We start from the raw sequence: 26,321 nt of genomic DNA, 5'->3' as shown, positions 1-26,321 counted from the left end.
CGTATAACTCCTACACCAATATTTCCCAAGAGGTCAGAAAATCAAGTCAAAATGAATGAACAGATGCTTTAATTTCAAGCCTTTCTACTCTTCCCTCTCCTGATTCAAGATTTCTCAAATATCCTTATTTCCTGATAGTCCCCTAAACAAAACTACTCCATCAACTCTGTTTGTGATCCTCACTGTTTGGAATGTCTAATGCCCTCCTCCCAAATCAAATTCTGCATTCTTATGATTTGAAACATAATTCACAATCTTCCATGAATCCTCCCCCAACAAATAAGTCCATTAACTTCAGCATGATTAATATGCCTCCCCCTTCTCATGTATAATTATGAATACCCAACTCCGCATTATCCACGTGTGGCTATTTCCCCTCTTTCAGTTACTGGCCTGGGGTATGGACACTCCAGTGAAGGTGCTGGAGCAAGGTAGGGAAGGCATATATAGACAGTTCACAGAATGAGGGGAAAGTCAATAAAAGGAGGCAAGGAAATTACTACTTTGCACCATTTGCATTAGGGTTCCTTATAGAAGCAGGGATAATGAGAGGTGATTACATATACATATGTATACACATATATGTCAAATTGAATTACATCAAGTTATACTAAACATTGAAACATACCTCATAGCCATAGAAACAGCCAGCTACTTAGTTAAGTAAAAAAGATGGTTTACTTACATATGTCCCAGTGGAAGAACAAGCTGGTAAATTATTCTATGTATTATATACTGGAATTTTACAGACCAAGATTAATATGAAATGTGTGTATGCGTAAACACAGATTACTCACAAGGTAAATGTGCCCATCCTATTCATCCCTGTGAGAAAGTCTGCCAAACCAAACCATTCTTTAAACTCCTATTAGTCTGCAGTAAACTGTCAAATACACAGAGGGCATTCAAGTAGTAGCTGACAGTGATCTTCAATACTAGATGAATGAAAACCTATTCAGCCAAGTTCAGGAGGAAATGAATCTTTAATCATAAAAACACTGTAGAAAAGGATCCTGCATGTTACAGCATTCTTATAATTGTACTGGAAGATATACTGTAATTTACTTAGTATAGCCAAGAATTTATAGAACTATGATTCAGAGTTGCACACAATCTGATTTTAGCACAAAAGCTGAAAAATAAAACCAACTGGAATCAATCCAGCTTGCTTTATTTCCTGGAATACAGGTAAAAACCCATTATAGTTAACATCAGGATAGCACAGCCTTGATACAACAATGTTCTGTCTCAAAATGAACACACAGTAGTTTGTCTATTTGGTTACAAAAAAATTATTTACAGCAAATAATCAAGGAAAACAAATGTTTTCTTCAGTTCTCTTCCAGTAACAGTCACGCCTTATAGTGAAAAAATATTTATGTGCTTCTGGCAAAGCTGGTAAATCACTGTGAACATTTTCCCCGAGTTTTATTCAGTGCAACTTCCTCAACCCTTACCTCCTTAATATTATACACAAGCAAACATAACTATCTAGTATGGATGTCAAGTCCATTCATTGCCTATGCCATGGGTTTAATCTTCATAATCAAGCTGTTTTGCAACTGCTATTATCTATTTTAACTTGTTAGATTTATACCAGTTAGGTTGTATGGTTAGTCTGCTAAATAGCATTTAGTTACACTGTGAATATAAAGTCTACACAATAGAAGATGTATTAAAAAACAATACATTTCTGTTCTTCCTTGTGTGTTTATGGCAGTACTGGTTCCAATGATTTAAGTTTTAATGAAGTATTTAATGTAATTAAAATTTCATAAAATATTTCTAGTGCTTAACAGTAATAAAAAAGCCAGTGGTAAAAATGGACAATTTTCATCATAAATCGATGGCCTATAAAGTTAAGACCTGATGAAAAAGGGTATTTTTAGGGCACAAGATTTATGTAACTTCTCAGAATTGTACTTATGAACATAAGCATATAATACATATAAACTACTTTAGGTTCTTTGTGAATAGAGCTTTAAAATGCTTTCTTTTATCTGTAACAGTATATATTTCTTTTGTAGACATTATGAGGTCTTAAAATGCCCTTATGAAGGATTATTCTTATTCTCATTTTTCAGTATTTGGTGGAACCAAAACTCAATAACCTGCTTACAATTTCACAAGGAGTTCAGCTACTCTGTTTTCTTCCTTTCAATACTATAATGCTTAATGTTTTTGAAACTGCAGTACTCCATTATTAGTTGACTGAGTTTATGACACATTCTTTTTCTTTCCTACAAATGTGGTATGTGTGGGTATTTTTAAAAGTTTGTGACACCTTTTGAAGAGAGGCAGATTAAAAAATTCAAGGCTCAACTTCTTTGCCTTAAGAAAAAATTTAAACAAAAATTTACTCAACATTTTTATATAAAACAATATTCTATGTAGGTAGGTAATAGCAGAGTAAGGAAGGGAAGGGAAGGAAGATACAATGAAGACATGAGGTCTCTGCTATCAAAGGAGCTTACTGTCCAATGTGAAATGTACACAAATAATAGAAAATATTCAATGACTGAGAATTAAGGGGTGATGAAAGTTACAGGTGGGGGTCAAGGGTGGGAGGACATACCATGTCTGAGACAGCTTCAAAGTTTCAAATACTAACACTGACGCCATGCTGTAGAGTTTAAGTTACACTCCATTACCCTACATACGGATGCCCACTTACATGCCAAGAGATATACGGGGCTAAATACCGTTACCCAGGTTGTGTTCTGCTTTCCAAACCATGCGTCTATGGTGCTGCATCCACCCAGAGAGGGCACTTTTTTCTAATTCACACAAAGGCCACGTATGTGCTAGCAGCAGCCCTGAATACATGGATGTTTACTGTCTCCTGTCTTTCCCTCTGCCAGCAATCCTATAATCTAAATGTTCATTGATAAAAGACAAGTTAAATAAACTATGGTACATCCATACAACAGGATATCCTGCTGGCATTAAAAAAAAAACAGGCACTGGAGTCTAGTTAATTTTATTGTGGCGATCGATTTCTTGGTACTGATAATACACTATAGTTATGGAAGATATCATGTATGGGGGAAGCAGGGTGATGGGTACCTGGAATCACTCTCTACTATTTTTCTAACATCTTGTGAGTCTATAATTATTTCAAAATAAAAAATAGAAGAACTAGGCATTTCTAGGTGTGCTGATATAGAAGTATCTCCAAGATTAACTGCAAAAAAAGGTGTAGAAAAGTATGTATAGTATGCTACTCTTTGTGCAAAACAAAAGGGTATGAATATGCACATAATGCTAGTATATGCATAGACAAACTCTGTAAAAATACACAAGAAACTGGTGGCAGCGGAGGTTGCCTCTGGGGAGGGGAACTGGGTAGCTGGGAGACAGGGGTGGAAGGGAGACCTACATCTCACTGTCCTCTTATGATGTTTGAATTTCGTACCATGTACACATACTAACTCTTCAAAAACAAAAGTACATTATAGGGGTACAGTCTTCCTGCCAGAAGGTTTTAAAGTATCCCTTCCATCTGCTGCATTCCCCTTCACCTAGTTTAGAAGGCCCAGAGATTATGGGATGGGATTTAGGGATATGTGCTTCCATCGACCCAGTATTCTGGGTCCTCCTGCTAGACTGTGAGCTAGCTCCTTAAGGGCAAGGGACCACAGCACTAGCTGTACCTGGCACAAAGTCTGGCATATTTTGGGACAGCTTTCTTGAATTAATCTGACCTTTTATCCTGGCCTTTCCTTTTGACCAACTCTTAAAACCCTAGACCTAGAAGGATTCTTTACCACTCATTCTGCCCCAGGAATGATGTCTGAAAAATTAACTTCTCATTAGCATAAGTCATTCCCAGGCCAACAAGTGCCTGTCCCTAGGCACCAGTGCTCAAAAAGATGCAGGCTTATTTTACCAAAGGCAAGATTTTTCATGGAAATATGGATGATTTATAAATTTCATTTTTATTTTAATATCTGTATGTCTATGAACCAGACAACTCTTCAGTCATCTCAGCTAAAATCTCTCATCCCAGCTCATCACCCCCTAACTTCTATAGGTTTTATCTGTCCGTCTATAAGGCAATACTTATTTGTATGACAGTTATCTTGTGCGTAACTTAGCTCTCTTACTAGAGTATAAACTTCTTAAGGGCAGGGAAGCCTCATATATCTCATTAGATGGTACACACAGTAACTAATACCTAGGTCAATCATCTTTGAAGACAGTTCATTTAATTAACATTTCATAATTTAAAAATTAAATAACTTTTAAAATACCATTTAATGTACAACTGAACTAATTTGCTTCAAATAGTGCAGTGGGTTTGCAAATAAAAAGACTTTCACAAGTATACCAGAGAAAGAAATTATGCTATCATAACTAAACAAGCCTCACCCCTTGAGGATGTTGCTTGCTCTGACTTTATGGAGGTGAAACCAGCACCTTCATCCACATACTGAAATTGTATCCTTTCCCTCTTCCTGAAACCATGTAGAGCTTGCCTCTAAGGTGAAACATTACTACAAAATTGCTAAGCTACTCTCTCTTGAAACTTGGTAAACAATTGCTAAATAAGGAGACTAAGATCCCTAGAGGGAGAGAACAGAAGATGGCAGTCCCTTAGGAGAGCACCCATTCAATAGCTTCCTACTTACAAGGAATCCTGCTTTCTCTGCTGGACATCCCTGATCCTGACAGCCAGCCCCCAGAAGCAGTGCAGTCCTTGTTTCGTGCTACTTGCAGCCAGTTCAAGATCCATTCAAACCTGCTCAGAGCCTTTAATCATTTTGTCTGCCACATTACTTCTTCCTCAAATAAACAGAACTGAAAGCAAGTCAAAATTAGAGCTGATTTTCTCCCCGTAGGAACAAATCACCAATATTATAACAGAATTTAGTATCTGGAACTTTGTTACTCTATTCTACAGTTCACTTAGGTGAGTTAGGTTATGTAAGTTCCAAAAGGTTAAGTGATACTAAAACTTTATTATAATTCTTATTACCTTTACTTTTAAAGCAAGCATTAAAATAAAAGGCAATTTTTTTTCCATCATACTACAACCCTTCATACCTGTCCTTAATAGGGCCTTGAGGGCAGGAACCACATTTAACCTGTCTTTGAATCTCCACAGTGCCTTGGACATAGTACATTCTTAAGAAATATTTCTTTGAATTAACTTTTTCAAGGAGGCATTTAATTTGCACATTGACAGAGAATTCACTTCTAAAATTCAGAAATTTCTATTAAAATAACTCAATTTAAAAAATTCATTGTACCATACTCATTTCAGAAAAGAAATCATTTTTCTGCAGTCTATTAAGAGACTTCACCTGAGCTAAAAACAACTTTCTGGGCAACAGATAAACACATTTTGTGATGGATACTGCGTGTCAGACTGAAGGTCGCTTGGAATTAGTTCTGGAAGAAAGGCAAGCAAGCTCAGAGAGAGATTTTTAATTGTCTTCAGTTCCTTGAGGGGTGTCATAAAATTCTTAAACATATTAATTTTAGTATCAAAAAATAAATATATGCCATTAAGCACTTTTAGGAGAGAGGAGGGATATGTTATAAAACCAATGGTTGAATATTGCAACTCTCACAATGTTAGAAATCATACTGAGAAGAAACAGACAAGGCTTGCAACTCTCTTTGGTATAGTTTTCTCATCTTAGACACTGCAATAAGAACAAACTCCTCATTCACAAGAATGTTCTGAGAATTGATTATTATTAAGTTTTCTGTTTAATATTTTATTAAGGTTTATCTAGAAAGAACCCAAAATACTCTGTGCAGGCAATATATTTGTACTTGTTTATAGCATATAAAAGAAATTGTCAAATAAAACTTAACTTTGAAAATAATCTATAATCTCACTCCTAGAATCTAACCAGCATGCCAAAGCACAGAGATTTCTAAAACTAACTGCCAATTCTTTTCTCTAGTTTGAGTCAGTTTCTTAATGCTGCCCTGGGAATTATAATTAACATCTTAACTTAAAAAAAATCTAGTTCAGGTTAATACCAACCAATGTTAATAGTATACACAATCTCTGTTCCCTCTCCCCTCCTTTAAGCTATTATTGTCATTCAAAATACCTCTTTATATGTGATAAGCCCATCAACACTTTTATAATTATTGTTTTATGTAGTTCTCTTTTAAATCAAATAGGAAAAGAAAAGAGTTACAAAGATACCTTTACACTGTCTTTCACATTTATCAATGTAGTTACCTTTACCAGTGCTCTTAATTTCTTCATGTGCATACAAGTTACTATCTAGTGTCCATTCATTTCAGCCTGAAGGACTCCCGTTAGTATTTCTTGTAGAGCAGATCTGTAGCAATAAATTCTCTGTTTTTGTTTATCTGGTAAGGTCCTAATTTCTCCTTCATTTATGAGGATCAGTTTTGCTAGATATAGGATTCTTGGTTGACAATCCATTTCTTTCAGCATTTTGAATATTTCATCCCACTGCCCTTGTGGCCACCATGGTTTCTGATGATAAATCAGCTATTCATCTTATTGGGGCTCCCTTGTCTGTGATGAGTGTCTTATCTATTGCTGCTTCTAAGATTCTCTTTGTTTTTGTCTTTCAACAAATATTATAGGTGTGGATCTTTCTGAGTTTATCCTACTTTAAGTTCATCTTTGAGTTTGTCAAGCTTCTTGAATGTTGTAACACTTTCATCAAATTTGGGAAGTCTTCAGCCATTATTCCTTCAAATACTCTTCCTATGCCTCCATTTCTCATTCTGGGACTCCTATTAAGTGTACGTTGGTATATTTGATGATGTCCCACAGGTCTTTTACGATCTGCTCATTTTCTTCACTCTTTTTTCTTTTTGTTCCTCAGATAGTATAATCTCAATTAATCTATCTTCAAATTGCTGATTCTTAATTCTGCTGGCTCATATCTGCTCTTGAACTACTGCAGTAAATTTTTTATTTCAGTGATTAAAATTTTCAACTCTAGAATTTCCATTTGGTTCTTCTAAAAATCATTTCTAGCTCTTTATTGATACTCAGTATTTGGCAAGGCGTTTACAACTTTCCTTTAATTGTATAGACATGACATCCTTTGAATGTATTTGTAATAGTTCATTTAAAGTTTTGTCTATAAGCACATTCTCAGAGACAGTTTCTAGCAAGTGCTTATTTCCCTATGTATGTGCCATACTTTACTGTTTCTTTTAATTCTTTGTTGAAAATTGGACATTTTAAATAATACAACATAGCACATTTGGAAATCAGATCCCTCTCCAAGGTCTGTTGTTGCTATTTGTTTGTTTGGTGATGTTCCTGGACTAATTCTGTGAAGTCTGGATCCTCTGTCATATGTAGCCACTTGAAGTCTCTGTTCAGTTACCTTAAGAGTCAGCTAACGATTAGACAGAGATTTTTCTAAAATGTCTTGAACCAATAGATCTTTTACTCTTTGCCAAGGGACCCTAAGTGTGTGTTGGGACATGCTGTCAATGCTCGAACAGTTTAAAATTCTGCCTTAGCCTTCATTTTCTGCTTCTGTGGATTCTCAAGGTCAGCCAGAGGTGAGCCAATAGGGCCTCCTCAGGTATGCACCTAGCCTTGCATATGTGTATGGCCTACTAGATACTCAGAAATATATATTAAGGAAGTTTTTTAACGCTCCCTATCTCATCCCCAGATCCTTCTTTTGAGTTTTTTGACCAGCTTGCTCTTTGCTCCTCCTGCTATCACTACTTCAGGCAAATACAATGTTAAACAATTGCCCCAATTGTTTTCAACAAATGCCCTAAGGAGAAGACTTTTTCATTGAGCAACAATGAGTTGGGTCAAATAAAGACAAGCCTTGTGAACTGGGGCCCTTCCAGGGAACTGCCAGATAGGTCAAATAGTGACCATTCTATGGGGATAGAGGTATTTGAGGAGCTTGACCCCTCTAGTGGTTGCTGGTTTCCTTGAAAAGGGAGATACGATAAGGGAAAGGTAAAACACAACAAAGGTCATTATTCTTACTGAAAATCAGCTGTTTTTAATGAATAAATAAATGCTCCTCAGGTTGTTGGAAACCTTTGGTTAATTTCCAGAATTTATAAAAAGTTGGTTTTGAAAAGTTTTGCCAGTGTTCATGTTGCTTTTATAGAGGAGTAGATTTTCTGAGGTCCTTAATCCAATATTCCAGAAATCCCTTTGAGTTTGAAAATCATTCTGGAATTGGTGTCTTCCAAAAAGACTGTAACCTTTAGCTCTTAAAACTGCCCAGCAAAAATGTGGGATCCCTGGTGATACTTACACATAAATTTCTAGGTTAAAGTATTCATAAACATCTATAAAATTAGAAGAGAGAAAATATGATCAGCCTAGATTTACATTCCATTTTACCTTTGACATCTACAAGAAAATAAATGTTTTTTTGATAACAGACATGAAAAAAACATTTATTGTTATCAACGTTTGGCTGCATTTCAAGTATTTTTAAAATATTGCTCCTTTTTTAAAGATTCACTTATTTTAATTTTACAGAAAAGAGTATGAGAGACTATGACTTATCCAAGTCATGCTGGAACTGACGCCATAGCATCTAGTTCAATGCCTAGAGTCAGAACAGATGAAAGGTTACTAAGAAAAGGTCTCAATATATTTCTTAGATGAAATGAGGAAGATAGTGATTATAAGCTTCAAGTCTTGACTAAAGAATCATGAACACTTTAAAAACTCATTTTAATAGAATATGTACTATTTTATCTCACACAACTGATTATTCATTATAATGTTGCCAAGCCAAACCACAAGTTATGAAAGAGTTTGACAACAATGGTAACATTATCCTAATGCTAAATTAGGAGATGCCAAACATAAGTGGATCCTCATTTGGCCAGTTCTGGGGGTCCTGAATGAGTTTAGTTGCAGGTATGATATAAAAACCTGCTTATACCCTTGTGTGCATACATTGGGATGGGGGGTGGCGGAGAATGAGAACAAATACATAATGCTTTCCATATTAACTGCCCTGCCTCTCTTCAAGTAGCATCTAGAATTATACATGAGACTCTGGGTGTGGGGGTTAGGCTGCAGGGCAGAGAGTCATGCCGCTTGAAGAAAAACGCTGAGTATCACTGACTTAATGTTCAAAACACAATAAGAGTGATTACAAAGTCATTAAGATCTTTTCTGAGAAAAACTATTGAAATTGACCAAATCCTTAACAGAGGAAATCACTCATAAAAATCAACAATGATAGTAGTCTCAGTGATATTTATGCTATCTCATTCATTCAGAGTTTCAATGTTCCAGTCTATACATGTTTTAAAAAACCAGCATGAACATACAATAAAGGTATATAACATAGTAAGTTTTCACTACTATGTACCTTTGGAATTCACAGACTTAAAATCTGCAACTTTGGGAATTTATGAGCAACAATTAGTCTTTAAGTAAATAATCTTTCATTTTACTGAGACATTAGTTTGAAGAATTTGAATCTTGTCTACTTTAAGGCTAATATGTGTGAATGAGTTGCCAAGTTAGTAAGTCTATCCTAGCATCCAACTATGCATTGGATGTTTTCTTTGCATTGTAAACTACATAAAAACTAAGGCAGTGATAAAAAATTGTTTTTGAAAAAAACAGCCCCCAAATAAAGCAAATTTCTACTGCTGATGATTAATATAAGGAAATGGTTTCTGAGTCGTAAAGCAGTGTTGGTTCTTAGCCAGAAGATATTAATTTTGGATAAATTAAAGACTAATGTGTTGAATTCAGCTTTGACTCAGATCTATGACATAAACAAGTCTGCCATAAGACATTTTATGAGGGAAAGTACATGCTAAAATATTATTTGTGCTTTCAGGATAACTTATAATCCCTTAGGTCAGGCTTCTTCAAATCTGCTTCTCTTCATCTAAATTATATTAATGTGAGAACAGACACATCGAGAGTTTTCATAAAAACAAATAAAGTATCCGTTTTGTTCATCAAATGTAGAATACTCAGTGTGGTTGCCGACCACCCCCCCAAATTCCATTCTTCGGCAATAGATTAAAAACTCCTGACTGTAGAAATATTAGGAAAGAAAGAAGCATTTGTCTAAACGTCTGGGAACCTATAGTTTAAAACAAAATAGTAGAAAAAAAATAGTACCAAATAACCTTCCAAGCACTCCAATCTTCTGAGAACGGAATCACAGAGTAAAAGATACACGGGTGAGTAAAGCCCATGCCACACCTCCTTGAGAACCATCAACACACGTTCTTACCCTCCTGCCTACCGCTACATGTAGCCAGGTCAGTCTCCAAATAACACACAACATCAGCGAAATCCACAAAGGCCTGATGGTGTCAGTTATACACACAGAGAAAAAGATACCCACTTCCAGGTAAGGCACAGGAAGGAGCACAATGGAATGATCACCTCATGCAGTCTCTGCTTTAAAACTCCTAGAAAACCTTCCAGAAATCTTTGAGATATAGCACTGCTCTGAATTCAACATCAGTCAGTTAAAAAGTGTGTATATACTCCTTTAGATATTTAAAAGTCCACTGTTTGAAAAATCTTCTAAGTCATAAATTCATAACTTCTCTGTCCCCATTGCTCCACCACCTCCCCAAGTTAGAAAACTAGCAGGACCAGTAAATAGCTTTCTAGATAATGCAAAGTGGTTAAACACTGCTAGAAGTGAAGTGGTAAAAAGTCTATGATGCAGTTGCTACCAAGCCTTCAGACAGTTGAGTCTACTGCTTTCAAAAATGATGAAGGTCCACAGAAAAATTATGCTGAGGAAGAGGAAAAGAAGGACCTTCCTGGATTTGTGCTTCAATTTTGGGGTGGGACAGATTGGGAGTCAAAAGTATTCAAATACATATAACAACAATTCAGAGAACAGGAAAGCACCAGTGACCCTGCTGGGCTGGTGCAAGTTATTTAAGTTAACAAAGGGTTAATGAATGGTTATTATGGGATGACAATTAATTATAACTCTTCATGAAAGTGAAAGAAAGCTTCAAGACTAAAACATTTCTCTTCTGCAAAAACTGACCTGAATTTCTCTAGATCGAAGTGAAATAAACACAGCAGAGGTTCTTTCTAAGAGCAGCCCATTGGAGGCAGGAACCAGGACCCTTTGGACCCACACCCATCGTTTCACTTTAAAATGGGATTTGCTTGTACTCTTGCCACAGCCAAAACGGAAAACCAGTGACTTTTTTCCTTGATTGTGCTCTACGCTATGGAGGCCACTGCCTATTTAACATGCCTATTGTTTGAAATTTGTGAAAAATGAAATTGGCATCTAAGTGGTTCAACCCTGTATAAACAAAATTCTCTCTCCTTTGCCTGACGAGGGCATTCACCTTTGTTAATAAAGATTTTAAGCATATTGAGAGTGATCAGGGACCTTGTGTGTTCTGTCCTAAGAACTACTGGATTCCATCTGGCCTCCTACCCTATCATGCGGCAGGGTCTATGATCACCTACATAGGTCAAAATCCATCTCTTCTTCAAAAATGTTGATTCGAAAATATTTCACTATCCCTATTTTCTTTTAACATTCAGTATTTATTCACCTTACTGTAGGAATATATAATTCAAATTACAGATGATTCATAATTCAAGGCTATGCCACCAGGAAGAGCTCATTTACTTATAAACATAAACAGACTACATAGAGAACACTGTTAATGAGCACTGTGCTAGCGTTGTTTTTTACTTCCTGAGTATGCTGGCATGACTGTCGTGCTTATGTGGCTAAAACCTGTCAGAGATCAGTCTCATAGTTGCGAAATAATTTCCTTATATTCTGAAACCAACATATTTCAGAGAATAAAATAAGTGAGTTAATACAATAAAATAAAATTTCACAGTGGTCACTGAAGAAGAATTTTGGGGTTCTAAACTTATGTCTTAACATAATTAAAGACAAATCATCAACAAAAGACTGAGACTGAGAATTTTACTCTTTTTTTTCTTCAAGGGACAATTGTTCAATATAAAATTAAAATATGCCATTCTACTGTGACTCAGGAAGCTATTTTAGAATTTTGTTTCTAAATAATACTATAAAACCTTTAAAGATTTTGTTTACATAGTTTGCATCTTAAGAGTTGTAGCACTCTAGAATAGGGCATGTTAAGAACCATAAGGAATACACTTATTAGACTAATCTAAAGCTAACTTAATAAATAACATCATTCAATAATTAGTACACAATTCTCCTATAATTATTATAATTCCAAGTACCTACTTTATGTGGGTTACATTTGCAATATCCATTTAAAATTTCTTCATTAATTTAGGGAGAAAAAAGTGGTTTAAAGCCACTTAATTCTATAATAATTAGTGTAGTTTATTTTTTCAATTACATAAGCTTTCTAGCTATTCAATTTTCCCAACTTAATGTTTGAGATACAGAAGTTTAGAAGAAAAAAAGAACACCAAACCATGGAAGGCACTCAGGCAAAGGGTGACATAACCAGTGTTAATCTGACTTATACTGAATGTCTACGGATGAATGAAAGCACTTTGTCTACACAGTAGACTCCTACTTGTGTTATTTCCCAGGCTCTTCTCCAGGCTTCATGACATTTATGACATTAAAGAAGCTGCTGGGGCATAGTTAACTGGACAAAAGGGAAACTTTACCAAGAAAGAGGCAATTCACAAGCCATTAATAGTTTAAAACTGTCAACTGGCAGGCCTTCATTTCCTAATGTCTGAATTACAGCAATAGTCTCCTGATGGGTCCCCTTTCTTCCTATGATCTCCCCCACTTCAATCTACCTTTGTGGTATCCATTGACTACTGTATAATGCACATTCTGACCTCTGTATCTTCAAGTTGTTCCCCCATTTAGAATGCTTGATCTATCTATGAAAAAGGACTACCCAGTCTGAATCCTACATTGTCCATGAAGCCCTCCCATATAACTCCAGCCCACATTAGTCTTTGTTTAAACTCCTACAGACCTCATTGCTCCATCACTCGCTCAGCCATTAAATCATATGTGACCTCATTATTTGTTTCCTGAATCTTGTCTCCTCAATATGACTGCAAGCTTTTTAAAGGTAGGAAGTATGGCTTATGTGCATATTGTAGGCCTCTCACCTACACCCAAAAAAGAGCATACCACAGTGTTCCACCCACAAAAGTTATATTACTTGTTGAACTGAAATATTAAAATTAACCATAATATGAAGAGCAGTACTAGCTTAGAATAAGAGCTAGGTTTTGATGTAAAACACATTGTCTTAAGATAATGCTGACAAATATATCTTGAAGCTTGAACGGATATTCATTTTATAATGTCTATAAGCAAAGGGATAATTGTGGTGGAAATTCTATTTTCTCCTTTAGAACTGTGGCATCTCTAAATGGAAGAAGTTAGAAACTGCTTCAAAGTCCAAATGAATACATCACAATTCAGTGATAATATTTTTAAAATGTCTGCACCTCTGTTAATGATAAAGAACCTCATACTGGTTGAGGGCAAATAAACCACTTTCAAGACCCATGACTTGACCCTGTCTATTACTTCACAGATGCCACTACCACATTTAGATGTCAGTTTCCATTAGAAACAAGCATGTACACGATAAGAAGCAATTCCAGGAAGTGGTTAACTAGTTTATATATACACATATGTACTGAAAGGCCTTACTTATAATATCCCATAAGGCAAGGTGTCCTCCAATTTTCCATCTCCCTAGAAAGCACACTTTCTCAGAAGTATCAGGTTTAAGTGTCAAAACTAATGTTCTCCTTTAATGCCTTGGTCCCTCCTTCCATCTTTAAAAGCGAGTGAACAAAGGCAAAGTTCCTACCTGTCAAAGACGTTTCCTTATTAGCAAATTCATTATTATTATTAGCATTATTAGCAATATTATTAGCAAATTCATTAGAAAGCCCTGAAGAACATAGGATGAGAATCAAAATCTAAAAGGAAAGCTAGAAAATCAAGTTCTGTTCAAATACAGGTAGTCAGTATTAAGGATACTAATAAAGCAAATGATAAATGCCAGGTCAAATAGTAACTGAAATGCTACTAGTTCAAAAACATTTTTTTAAAAATGGTTATTTCTGCCTCTCATGCTGTTAATCTGGTTTATTCATAATTTTCGATAAGTTTGGAAAAATAAATAATATCTCAAACCCTAATTTAGACTCTCCTGTAAATGGGCTTTGTGCATCACTAATGTGGGCTGGTAAGATTAATTTTTAAAAGATTGCCAACATTCCTATGAAAACGTAGCTGCTTTAGGTAGAGCCACTATTACGTACCCTTTAAAAATAAGCTAAACATGAGCTTATAGTTAACAATAATGTACTCTTAAAAATGTGTTAACAGGGTCTATCTCATGTTATGTGTTTTTTACCGCAATAAAAATAAATAAACTTGCTAAAATCAGTATGCATCTATACGACTGAAGAGAAACTCATTAACCAAAAATAGCAGATGGTCCAGTTATCTCTGAGAATGTAATTTGCAAATTAAATGGACCATAGTGGGTCCTATTAGGAGATGCTGAAGACAAGGTATGGAAGAGACAAGTACGCTCAGTAGGATACCTTCCTAGGACTGTGTTGTGCAATCAGAAATTATAGCTGGGTCTATCCTTTAATAGCATCTGTTCCATAATCTTTGTTATGGAGAATAACTGTGAGCAAGCTATATAAAAGAAACTTCGTACAGCTAAGTAGAGGCTAATACCTAAGTGCACAGGCCTAAAAATAAGATACATCTGAATACTTAAGGATTTATAACCATGTTCAAAGACAAGTCAAAGAAAAGAAAAGGATAATGACCAGGGAGTGGCTACATCTATCCATTTGGGGTATACTTAAGCTACTTGTCCCATAGCTCCCAAACTTACTCTAGAGGCCTCCTTCTGAGGACACGATATGAATGGCTTTCAACGTGGTCTCTAGGAAGCATTCAGGGGACGCATATACAAGTTCTTTTATGTTATTAAACTTCAGGCTGTGCATCTCTTTCCAAAAGGAATAATTTCTTTGTAACAAGAGTGCCATGGCCATTGGTTCGAAAGGAGGGACACCAAGGTTTGCATCCTGTAAAACACGTCTTGCAGCATCCCTACTCCAGACCATGCAGTCTCTTTAATCTGCCCTGAACCCAGGCTTCACCTCACCTGACTACAATCTCATTTTTCTTCTCCCCTGATTCCCCCGTCCCCCCTATTTCTGCCTGTGGCCCTATGTGACTCCCTTGCTCCACAGAGCCATGCTTCCAGAGGGGAAGGGTAGGTTTCTGCAAAACAGCTTGCCAAACAGGGCAATGGTTAGAGGAGTTTGTGGAGTAAAATATACCACAAACCACATATCACCTCATTAGTGTCAGAGAAATAGAAGCAGTATCATTCCCATTTGTTCTTGTGAGGGTGTTTTTTTTTTGAATTGACAAGACTGTAGGGTAGATGGATCCATGAACTGAACAAAACTTTTTAACCACTGACTGCCTGGCCCCTACTCCTACCGGCAAAGAGCTATTCCACAAAATCAAGTACCTGGCCAAGCTAAGGCAAGTTTTTTTTCTGTTTGTAAGGCAAAACAAGTGTGGGAGTTTCTGTTTGTTTTAATGATGGAGAACTACTTGAAATGCATTGAAAGCAATACTCTAACACGGAAAAAAGGCCAGAAGACTTCATGAGATTCTTCTCTAGTGAGTGAATCACCAACACCATCTTCTATTTACCATATAACAAAAAAAGTTTAAAAAGCACCCAACATCTAAACACTTACCTCACTGTTGTTCAAAATCAGCATACAAAGGGTATTTGTCTTACTACAATGAGGTATGTACTGGGGTCCAAGGTTTACCAACTATATAACATATCTGCACCCCAAACCACCTATACTTAACCATGTGGCTACATAAACGATAATCATGACACAGAGAAGCACATCAATGTGACGAGCACCTGAGCATTTCCTTCAGGTAGACACAGTGCTGTGGCCCTTAGGCTGACAGCATCAAAGCCCATTTTTCATAGATCCCATTCTATGAGAATGACTCAAAGATCCACCAGTGCCTGAAGCAAAGCAGAGAATCTGCTGTCACCACCTTGCAGCAATCCGAGATCTCAATATAAGATATGTTCCTAGAATTGTGTGTCATATGCTTACAGAAAGTATACAGAATGGCAAGGCGAGCTATATAGGCAGTTAAGTCAGTCTCACTACTTTCCATTACTAGAGAGCTGGTCAGCATCTTCTGGCAGGATATTGCATAATACAGTCAACTGTGCTCTCCCAGCACTGCATGTGGCTTTGGGTCGCAGTGTGGATTATCTGTAAAATGAAACAGATAGGGGAGAGGCTAGAATCATCAAGACTATCACAGACCTTATTTTAAAAACTAGTTATTAGTAGGCCTGGACTCAAGCAGAACTTTGCACATTTGCCCATCCACTGAAGATCCCAAAGATCATACAGCAATATGACTGATCCTGTCCACTGGTAACATCTTTCTTTCATTGCCAAGTAAAGAGGCAAAACAAATCCAGCTTGATTCTTTACTTTCCAAGCTTGAGGACATAGGACTCAGAATCTAGTACCAGATAGTACTTTTAGTCCTTCAGAAATTTCCTTTAATCCAAAGTCTGAAACTACAAGTTCCTGAGGTGGTCCTCCATGAGGCTCTATTTTGTTGAAAGCTGTGCTATGATAACACACATAGAGAAATAGAAGAATCATTGACTGCTTTACAAGTTGATAAGCTTGAAGACTGAGAAAACCTACATTAGGGAAACCCAACATTCTGTCAGGTATTTTGACTAGCAGTGCAAAGCTGAGAACTGTCACTGATCTCTACTATCTTCAGTAGTTCAAAGTCACAGGTGGGGACAGAGGGAGGCTGGAGAGATCCCAAAAGACTGACCAAATCATCACAATAGCTCTGCTGCTGCTCTGTGGTTCTGTTAATTAAAAAAGAAGTGACAGTTGATAACTTCAACACTTGAAATATACATATTAAGAAATCTGATTTCACCTGACCAAATATTTCTTTCTTCCCACCCTCCTGAACCACATTTTATAGTGGCATCACCATCCTCCTGGTTCTTCAGACTTATAAACTCTGAATTATGTTGAAAGCCTCTCTTACTTTCATTTACCCTAGCAGTGGGAATTTGGTAAATTGTCTTTTTCTGCATTGCCTCTTTATTCATATGCAATTGCCTAATTTCAGGTCCTCATCCAAAAGCTACCTCAGCTATCTTCATACTTGATCCAAATTCGATAAGCCAACATGTCTTCTCCTCTTTTCTTTCAAATTAGATACAGTTGGTAATAGGTGAAGAGGGGGAGGGGGAGGTTCTCACGCTTGTGATCAAATTTCATAGCCATTCCAACAGAGCTGTTGAACAAACTTTTCCCAAGCACAAGAATAGCTAGGCACAGAGCCAAGAAAAGAAGAAGCAGTGATGGAAGCCAAAAAACAGGTGAGCTGCAATATTTCCACTCCCACACAAAAGCTGGTCCTAAAGTGCAAGTCCCTACATAGGCTGATAACGTCTTCCACTTCTTGATTTTTCAACATTCCTATATTCACAAGCTCTGCCCCTCGTGTGTGTGTGTGTGTGTGTGTGTGTGTGTGGTCAACCTTAAGCCTAGCTGGTCTCCCTTGCCTTCAGACTCTTCTCCTTCCAGTTCATCCTACATTCTAGAGGACTCTGCTGCCAATTCTGTACCCTTTCCAATACAAGAAACTATAATCAGATCCAACGTTCTTCTCCAGCATCCCCAGAGAGTTCCCAAGACAAAAGGCTATTTTTCACTTCCTTGAGGTTTTATGGTCTTAGGGACCAGAGCAAGGGGAGTGGTGTGGAGACTGCTGAGTGTGCAAGTTGGTGACTGAAGACAGCTGCTGGGAATCCCCAAGTGCTGTGGCAAGGGGTGTGGCAGTGACAGCAACCGGTTTGAGAACAACCAAGTAAGACTTCAAGATCTACTGGTCATACAGACTCTTACCAGTAATCTCTGTCCTTCTGCCATTTAAAAACTTGGCTCATAGATTGTCCTCTCCCAAAGCCTTGCTCCTGACCACTCCTTTATTCCATGTCATTACTATGCTTATGCACAATATTTTTCATGTATCTCATTCACCTATAATCATGTATATATTACTTTGTAAGCATTTTAAGTGACTTTGATATCTGTATCATATCTTGAACAAGACTGTGAGCTCTGTAAGAATAGAACTATCTCTTCTATTTCTCTGGTTTCCAACCACGGAACTCAGCATAATGCATATGCTAAAAAAAAAGAAAAGAGAGAGATAGAGAGAGAGAGAGAGAGAGAGAGAAAAGAAAAGAAAAAAAAATTTTCCCCCAGTGACATATAATTTCCACTCAGCCATTCAACACTAACATTTTTAAGGTTGAGCAAGTTTGAAAGTATGATACGTTAAGAGCAGTAGAAAATACACCCACACTTGATAGAAAAGATGCCACTTCTAGTTGGACCAAACCTAAAATATGCCCCACCCAACCAATTATATTATTACACCATACTTCTTCCTTTGGGCACTTTTCTTTCTACTACATCAGCTTGTGGCTCGTTTTTGCTCTTAGGAACACTGTAACTACAGAAGCTCAACTCTAAATAAGCTTACTGCTGGGAATCTACTCTTCCCACCTACACAACCACTGGCTTCCCACACAGTCTCCAGTGTCCAGTGAGCAACTGCCCAATTACTGATTGTGGAAAGACAGCTTACACATTGAACGTCCATTCTTGGCAGCCCCTGGCTTTTACTGCTGGTCCTCACTCACTTAGCTTAATTGATTCAGAACAGTATCAAAAAGAGACATTATTACACAAGTTGGGGGGGGGAGACTATTTAAGAAAATTTAAATGTAAAAGCCCTGGTCATTGTGTTGCTTTAAAACAGGCAAGCATGTGTGACATCGAGAGAACAGAATAATGCCTATTGAAATAGGGAACTCTGACTAATCTCATTGCACAAGTTTTAGTGTTTCACACACATACACTCGCAAAAAGATGGTCTGTTAGTGGGAAGCACAACTGACTTCCAAATCATAATAAATCGCAGTAATAGGTTACAGAGTTTTAATGTTTAAATACAATTTCAAAAAGTGTACAGTCTTTTAAAGAAAACAATGTGAATGAGAAACACATACTTAGAAAAAATTAACTTATGTATGGGCTAACAGCATTTCTCTCTTTCTCAGTAGTGGTCTTTCTTCCTATTGGACTGAGAGATCCCAGCAGAGATTCCTTCTTGGTTGCTACCCCACTAACTGGGACCTCAACACAGCACAAACACAACTCAAAAGCAAGAAAAATTATGAGCTAGATTATCTCTCCCTTTGGCCATATGGGGGAGAAGGTAAAATAAGCATCAAGTTTTCCTTTCTAACTAAATATACCTTGCCCTACATACACCTTTATGCACGGATATAAAAATAATTTTGTAATTTATATTTCTACATCCTACCATTTCAGCCTTGATGGTGTTTACAGCATAAATGACAACTGGGAGCATGCCTGCTTTCTTTTCGATCAGTAAGACAGGACACCAGATTGCCTTCCAAAGGAAATCAACATTGTTGAAAAACAGCCCATATAATACCTTCAAAAATGCTCAGCAATTTTTCAGACAAATTTTTAAAAGAACTATATATTACAACCATTCTGCTAGCATGGATAAGGAAATCTGTAATGACTCAGTAGCATCACCTGCGAGAAACAGATACACCTTCCAGCTATTCAGGTCAGTCTTCATCAGAAAAAAGACATAACAGAAATATAATAGTTTGTGTTTAAAATGCTGATTTAACATCACTTTCACCTGAGCTGCATTATCAAATCATCTTTTTTTTCCCACTAATATGGGATAGAACTGTTACTGTTCTGGTGAAACGAAGTGCTTCTCACCTCCCTAAAGCAACCCAATCTCTCCCAAGCATGCCCAAAGAACAGTAATTTGTCTACTGTGACAAGACAAGAAAGAGTTAACAGTTCAAACACCTGATTAGTCTCTCAAAATCTGCACGTCCAGAAGTGGATTTTTTAAAAACTACATTCTGTTCACTGCAATGGAAAACCACACTTATTGATGTTTAACAGTAAAGTATCTTTTCTGTGCTATGGTCTATACAAAATGTAGTACTGCATTAACTTCAAAGGTGGTAAGAAGATTAAAATAAAAAGTTCATGGGATGTGACATGCAACACAGCATTAAAGATATAAGACCGAACAATCCCAGTGCCTTAGCAGGACCCTTTTATATTTCTTTGTTAATGAGGAAAATTCTTAAAATGCAATCCAGCAAGCGTAAGTGTAAGTAAAAGCTTTTAAAATCTTATCACAACATGTTATTTAGTGAGCTAATCATCAAAGCATTTTCTATGGGAACAGAAGGGGGCTTTACTTATTAAAATCAATACAACTCACTTTAAAATATCGTATTTGTGCTGCTTTTACTTCCTAAAATGTGCCCCTCACAGTTAACAATTTCTGAAAAAAGACCTATAAATCCTACCGCAGGTTTCTAGGTGGGGGTTTTCCGCCCCTCCTTCCCCCAGCCCACATCGGACAGAAACCATCCCAAGAACCTCAGACTCTCATTATGGTCTTGGCAGCATTCAATCTCCCTGGTGCTAAGTTAGAAAGAACATGATAAAGGATGGTGACATGGACACAGGAAGTTTTATATTGGAAACTGGCAGTGAAAACTGAGGTTCCCTTATAGTTGCTCAAGTACTTTAACATAGGTCCTTACCACTCTAACCCAGTGGGTCTCAACGTGTGGCCCTGGGAACTGTAGCAGCAGCATCACCAGGGAGCTTGTTAGAAATGCAAATTCATGGCCCCACCCCAGTTCGACTGAATCAGAAACTCTGGGAATGGGGCCCAGCAATTTGTGTTTTAACAAGCACTACAGGAGCTTATGATGTACTCTAAAGTTCGAGAACCACTCCTCCCCAAACTTTAATGTGCATAAGAATCACCTGGGGAGCTTGTTAAACTGCAGATTCAAATACAACAGGTCTGAGGTGGGGCCTGAGAGCCTACATTTCAAACAGGTTCCCAGGTGATGTCTTCTGCAGACCACACTGCAAGTGTTTCCCAAACCGGCAGTTTACCAGAAATCACCCAGGTTTCTCATAAAATCTGAGTACCCAGGCACCACCCCAGACCAAATTAATAGGAATTGCAGGAGAAAGGCCTCATCGAATACAATCAGTGGTTCTCCCCCTCAGCTGCACATTAAAATGACCCGGAGAGTTTTTAATAATCCTGATGCCCAGGCCCCATCCAAGACCAATCAAATCAGAATCTCTAGGGTTGGGACCCCGACATCCATATTTTTAATAATCCCCCAGTGATTCGAATGTGCAGCCATGGTGGAGAATGACGTTTCTGCAGTCTAACTGGCTCGACATCTGGCTCAGTGGATCCCTTTATGGTAGCAAATGGTTTCCTATATAACATGGCTATCTGTGTGTAAATCCAAGAGCTCTGACTTCGAACAGTAAAATGCACCTACAGTTATGTTTGTTTGTTTGTTTGTTTGTTTGTTTGTTATCATGTCTTGAACCTTAGTTCTGTGGGCAAATGTAACTACCACTGAGACCAAGGATTCAGTAATGCATTCCTCACTTTTAACACAAATGTCACCTGTCATCCATTAAACAAGTTTCCACTGTCCTCCCAAGTGCCGGCTACTGCTATTGCCATAAGGTAGGTACTCCAAGAAACAGCAGCAACAGTGAAGAATTTGTATCCACACAGCCTGCTCATATAGCAACATCCTCCCCCCACCCCACAACCTGAAACAGACAGATCACTGGAAATTTCTAATAATCTTCCAGAATGGATGGGTCACTAATGAATCGAGGACTTCTAAACCTATGAAAGGCGGATTTCACCAGTGACAGACATTTTGACAGAAAGGTCCTGGGAAGGGAGAAAACGGTATGCTTTTCCACAAGAGAATGTGAAACTGTCGAAGGCATGTCTTCTAGTGGACAAGAGACAGGACCTGAAACAGCGCTGCTCAAGACATGATACTAACAACTCTGAGAAAGAAAAAAAAAGCAATGTGTCTATTTATATGTTATGGCCCCCAGCACCGAGCCACACTAATAAGTACACACTGCTATTAAATATGTAAAACAGAAAGAAAATGGGTGCTGGTTACTAAGGCACTGTCAAGTGATGATAGTTATTTCACTCTCATAGTCTAACACTGCTTTTAAGAAATTTTCCTGAATTTTTCCACAGTCCACCTCAAAAAATAACTTTAAAATAAATGAAAATAAGATGCACTCCTCTTTCCACTTAAGTGAACTTTCATTCTCCCCTTGGTCATGTTCAGTGTCTCTTCTAAATTCGCTATTTGGTAGAATACATGACACAAGTCGAGGCCTGTGAAATGATAATAGTTACTATTCTCCCACCATCACTTCAACATATCCACAATGGTCAAAGGGTGTCTTATTTTATCTATTTAATTCCATGAAAAAGAAATCCAGTGGCTAGGGTTGTTAGAAAAGAAACAATACCCAAATACATGTGCAAAGTAGCCACTGTTGAATGACATTTTCAAAAGCATTTTCTGTATGAACTGGTCAAGCTCACTTTCCTTTTAAAATTCTTGTTACAGTCATTCAGTTAACCCAAACTCACTTTAAGATGTGTGAAAATAGCACCTCCTGAAAGTGTGTTCGCATATGCTTTGGAGCAATGGAGCGTGAATAGTAAAACAGCCTTTGCCAAACTCATCTAACTAAACAGGAGTGAATTTTTGCAGTCCCATGACTTTGCTGAGCCAACCTATGTATCATTCCCGTACTGGCTTTAATACATCATAGACTTTCAAGAGAAGGCAGAAAAGTCACAAATAAGTGACTCAACCTAATTAATATTTCATAGATTTTTTTTAACATGGCAGTCTTTTTCGAAATGAATTCTACTTCTTAACCAAAAAAAAAAAACTAAATTGGCTAAGTACAGGTGTGGGTTTAGGATTTAAGCTTCTAGAATCAAAACTAGGAAACTTATCAAGATATTTAATTTATTTGACAAAGTCTCAGTCTGTATGCTCTTTCATGCATTTCTTATGAACCAATGCTCAAAGAGGAACCAAGTCTGAAAGAAAATGCATAGACCACAGAAGAGTGGCAAAAACACAAAATTAAATACATTTCAAGTATCAAAGCCAAAGAAAACAAACAAAACAAAGTTACAATTTCCAGGACACTTTATTGGAATTTCCATTTTACATATTAATTGAATATTTTTAGTCTAGGTAGAAGTGTTTATATGTATCCAGTCTAATCCTCTAATCTCACAAAATGAAAAGAAGCAGTTTAAAAAGAACATCAGTTCAGGTATTTATGATATGGGGATAAGGGGCACTTGTCTTAGCTAGAAAAAGGTTTGATGCTTTTCACTGTAAGTTTCACTGACATTTTTCTCTATTATTTTTCTTGATGCTAAGTACTCATAATAAAAACAATTGCCCTCTGTCATTCTGCCCTTCCTTGGGCTTTACATTCTGTCTAGCATTTAACTCAAAAAGTCAGTTTACACTCAGTTTACATATTAAAAAAAAAAACAGCAACAACAAACCATATGCCCCATCTCCCACACATCCAAATGGACAGGGATTAGAATTAACCTGGCTGTTAGCGGTAACAGTGTGATTTTAAACAATTTCAACTACACACTTGAAGGGTAAAATAACTAAAAGTACAAAACCGAAGGAAACGATAAAAATTCCTACACACTGTTTAACTACTTCTAGAATCGTCGAGCCTGACAAGGATTTCTTAAAAAGTGAAATCGACACAAAAGCCAATGCACGCTTAATGTACAAACTGACAGTGACTCTATGGGGACAGCTCTCTTTGAATGAGCTATTACCCAGACGGTGGGATGAAAAAAAAAAAGTCTCACTCTTTAAATGTGAGGGAGCCGGCGGTGCGCTTCACTAGAAACACATTTTAATGGGTATGTTCAGATAAAAATAGGTACTAAGGGAAAATGTGTTTTGAAAAAAAAAAAAACTCCTCCCTCCCCAGGACACAAGGAAGCCCGAAGGAAAAAGATGGGTAACCTCATAGGCTCCTGAGCTAAGTTCCATCACTAGCAGAACAGAAGTTGGATAGTTGCTATTTTTCACGCTGCAATGGGATAGTAACTCCATGTGCAAGGTACAGGGGGCGGGAATACCGGCGGGGCTTTTACAGAGGGGAACAGAAACCCAAGTGAGGACAGATCAACACCTGGAGGGATCCAGATCTCCTAAACCCGGGCGATGGGGACGCGGGGTGGCGGAGGCGAGAAGGAGAAGGGTCAAAACTCCTCGAAGTTATCTCAAAGAGAAAGCGAACACCTCTGGGAGCCAGCGAGAGCCATCTCTTGCAGCAGTAGCACCCTGCTCCAAGTGCGGGGCGCTGGCTTCGGAGGGCAGAAAGCGCGGGGTGCCCTTACTCAGGGCGGGTGGTTCCAGGAACCCGGGGCAGCGACAGGGGCAGGGGCAGCGGCCGGCGGGGAGGCGGAATCGTACTTTGCTTCAACTCTGAGCCCCATCCCGAGCGCAAGGGAGAGGGCGGCGGAGGGCACGGTACTCACTAGGGCTCATTGGTGAACCGGGGGGTCCGGGGCTGCTGGTATCCGTACAGGTGACAGTAGAGCACATCGAAGCAAAAGCAGCACATCTCCGCTGACACCACCATCTTCCGGGAGCCGGGCGATGAGGACGAGGCGGCGGACGACAAGGAGGGCGAGGGAGAGGTGGCGGCGGCCGGGGTAGAAAGTAGGGTCCCCACTCCGCAGCTCGGAGGTGGCGACAGGGAGATGCCCCCGCCGCCGCCGCCGCAGCCCTGGGGGGGAGAGAGGGTACAGCCGCTGCCGCTACCTCCTCCGGCTAGACCTCCCAGCCCGTTGAGCCGCGTACCGGCGCCTCCTAGTCCCAGTTCCCCGGCTCGGCACTGGCTCTCTCCGCTGCAGTGGGAGGAGGAGGAGGCGCCACCACCGCCACCCGAGCCGGAGGGGGGCGAACTGGACAGTTTCTGCTTCTTCACCCCGCAGCAACCCGCCGCCATCTTGGAACAGTCTCCCCCACGCAGCGCTTCCGACCCATAAGTGAGGCGAGCTGGCGGCGGGGGCGAGCACGCTGCGGCCCCGGCCGCCGGGGGCGCGCCAGGGGCTCGTGGGCCACGCGCGCACGCGCGCCGCTCCCAGGCCGGGCCGCCCGGCCACGCGGCCAGCCCGCGCGCGTCCCCAGCCCGGCGCGCGGCCCGCGCTTTCGCGGCTCGGCACCTCGCGCCTGTCCCGCCGGACTCGCGCCTCCTCCTCCTCCCCGCCGAGCGGCAGCCTCTGGGCCCGCGGCCCGCGGAGGATGAAAGACTCGAAGCCCAGTAGGAAGGAAGAGGAAGGAAAGAAGGAGAAAAAGCGGAGAGTGGGAGCAAAGGGAGGAGGTGGGCATGCCCGGGGAGGAAGGAGGGAAAGGGAAACTAGTGGGAAGGGAGGGGGGAGAGAGAAGAAAGTCCGAAGTAAGTATGCAAGTCCCAAAGCACAGCTCGATGACTGGCTCTGCACATAGTGTTAGTGACACTTGAGCCTAGTTCCGTGGAACCTGAGCCACCAGCTTCAAATACGCTGGGTCCTGAACTGCCGGAGAGTAAGCAAGCAGGTGCTTGGAGCTCCACACCTGAGATCGCCTCTATAAAGTCTATACAAAGCAGTCGGGGAAATGGCCATACTGCACTGGTTCAATCTAAGCACACGCACAAGGCTTCTTCCAAGATTGTGGTAAAAGAGCAATACTCTTTCCTTTCCTTACTGACAAATTTTCAAACCCGATTCAATCTACAGGTCCTATACTTGCCCCTCAACTTTCCCTCCTAGCCTCGTGAAAACGTTTAAAAGCAAAACATAAAGTTCTAACACTCACCTCACTGGTTCAAAGATGTTAATTGTATTCTGGAACTTGGGGCGGTGGGTTATTGGGGCGGGTGGGGGTTGGCTTGGAAACAAAACAATTAGAAATATATCTGTAGTCAGCACAGATCTTACAGGTCACTAGGCCAGGTAGTATATTTAGATACAAATTGAAAGATTTTGTTCAGGTATATAATTAGATAGTTGTTAGTATTCATTTAAAAATTTCTCAATTGAAGAATGCTTGAATGGCTGAGGAGGCGGATGATTGAGTCAGTCCCATTCTGGGCACCCAAGACAATAATTGAATGTAAAAATTCATAGAAATGAACCTCATAGAAACAGAAGTTATAAGTTTTTATTTTCACATGGAGTCTGCCCCATGCCAAAACACCTAGACAACGGGAGGTATCTATTTGCATATTTGGAGGCATCAGAGGA

At 39.0% G+C, this 26,321-nt stretch overlaps 1 protein-coding gene across 3 annotated transcripts in view; it reads right to left on the bottom strand.

The window, feature by feature from the left end:
• Positions 1 to 25,210, bottom strand: part of AMMECR1 (AMMECR nuclear protein 1) — a 102,793-nt gene extending 77,583 nt beyond the window's left edge. For 2 of the 3 annotated variants that reach the window (XR_012067424.1, XM_006215189.4), the window contains exon 1: positions 24,570 to 25,210. Coding sequence is in view for 2 of the 3 variants with exons in the window: in XM_006215189.4 (XP_006215251.1) it covers positions 24,570 to 25,042 (473 nt within the window). In the remaining variant the exon portion in view is untranslated. The remainder of the gene's footprint in view (positions 1 to 24,569) is intronic. The other variant, XM_072955730.1, reaches the window with a different exon arrangement.
• Positions 25,211 to 26,321: the final 1,111 nt, after the last annotated feature.

This window comes from Vicugna pacos, chromosome X (genome assembly GCF_048564905.1).
Source record: "Vicugna pacos chromosome X, VicPac4, whole genome shotgun sequence".
NCBI classification, from domain to species: Eukaryota; Metazoa; Chordata; class Mammalia; order Artiodactyla; family Camelidae; genus Vicugna; species Vicugna pacos.
The sequence above is the reverse complement of the archived record's forward strand: the minus strand, read 5'-3'. Positions and strand labels throughout refer to the sequence as shown.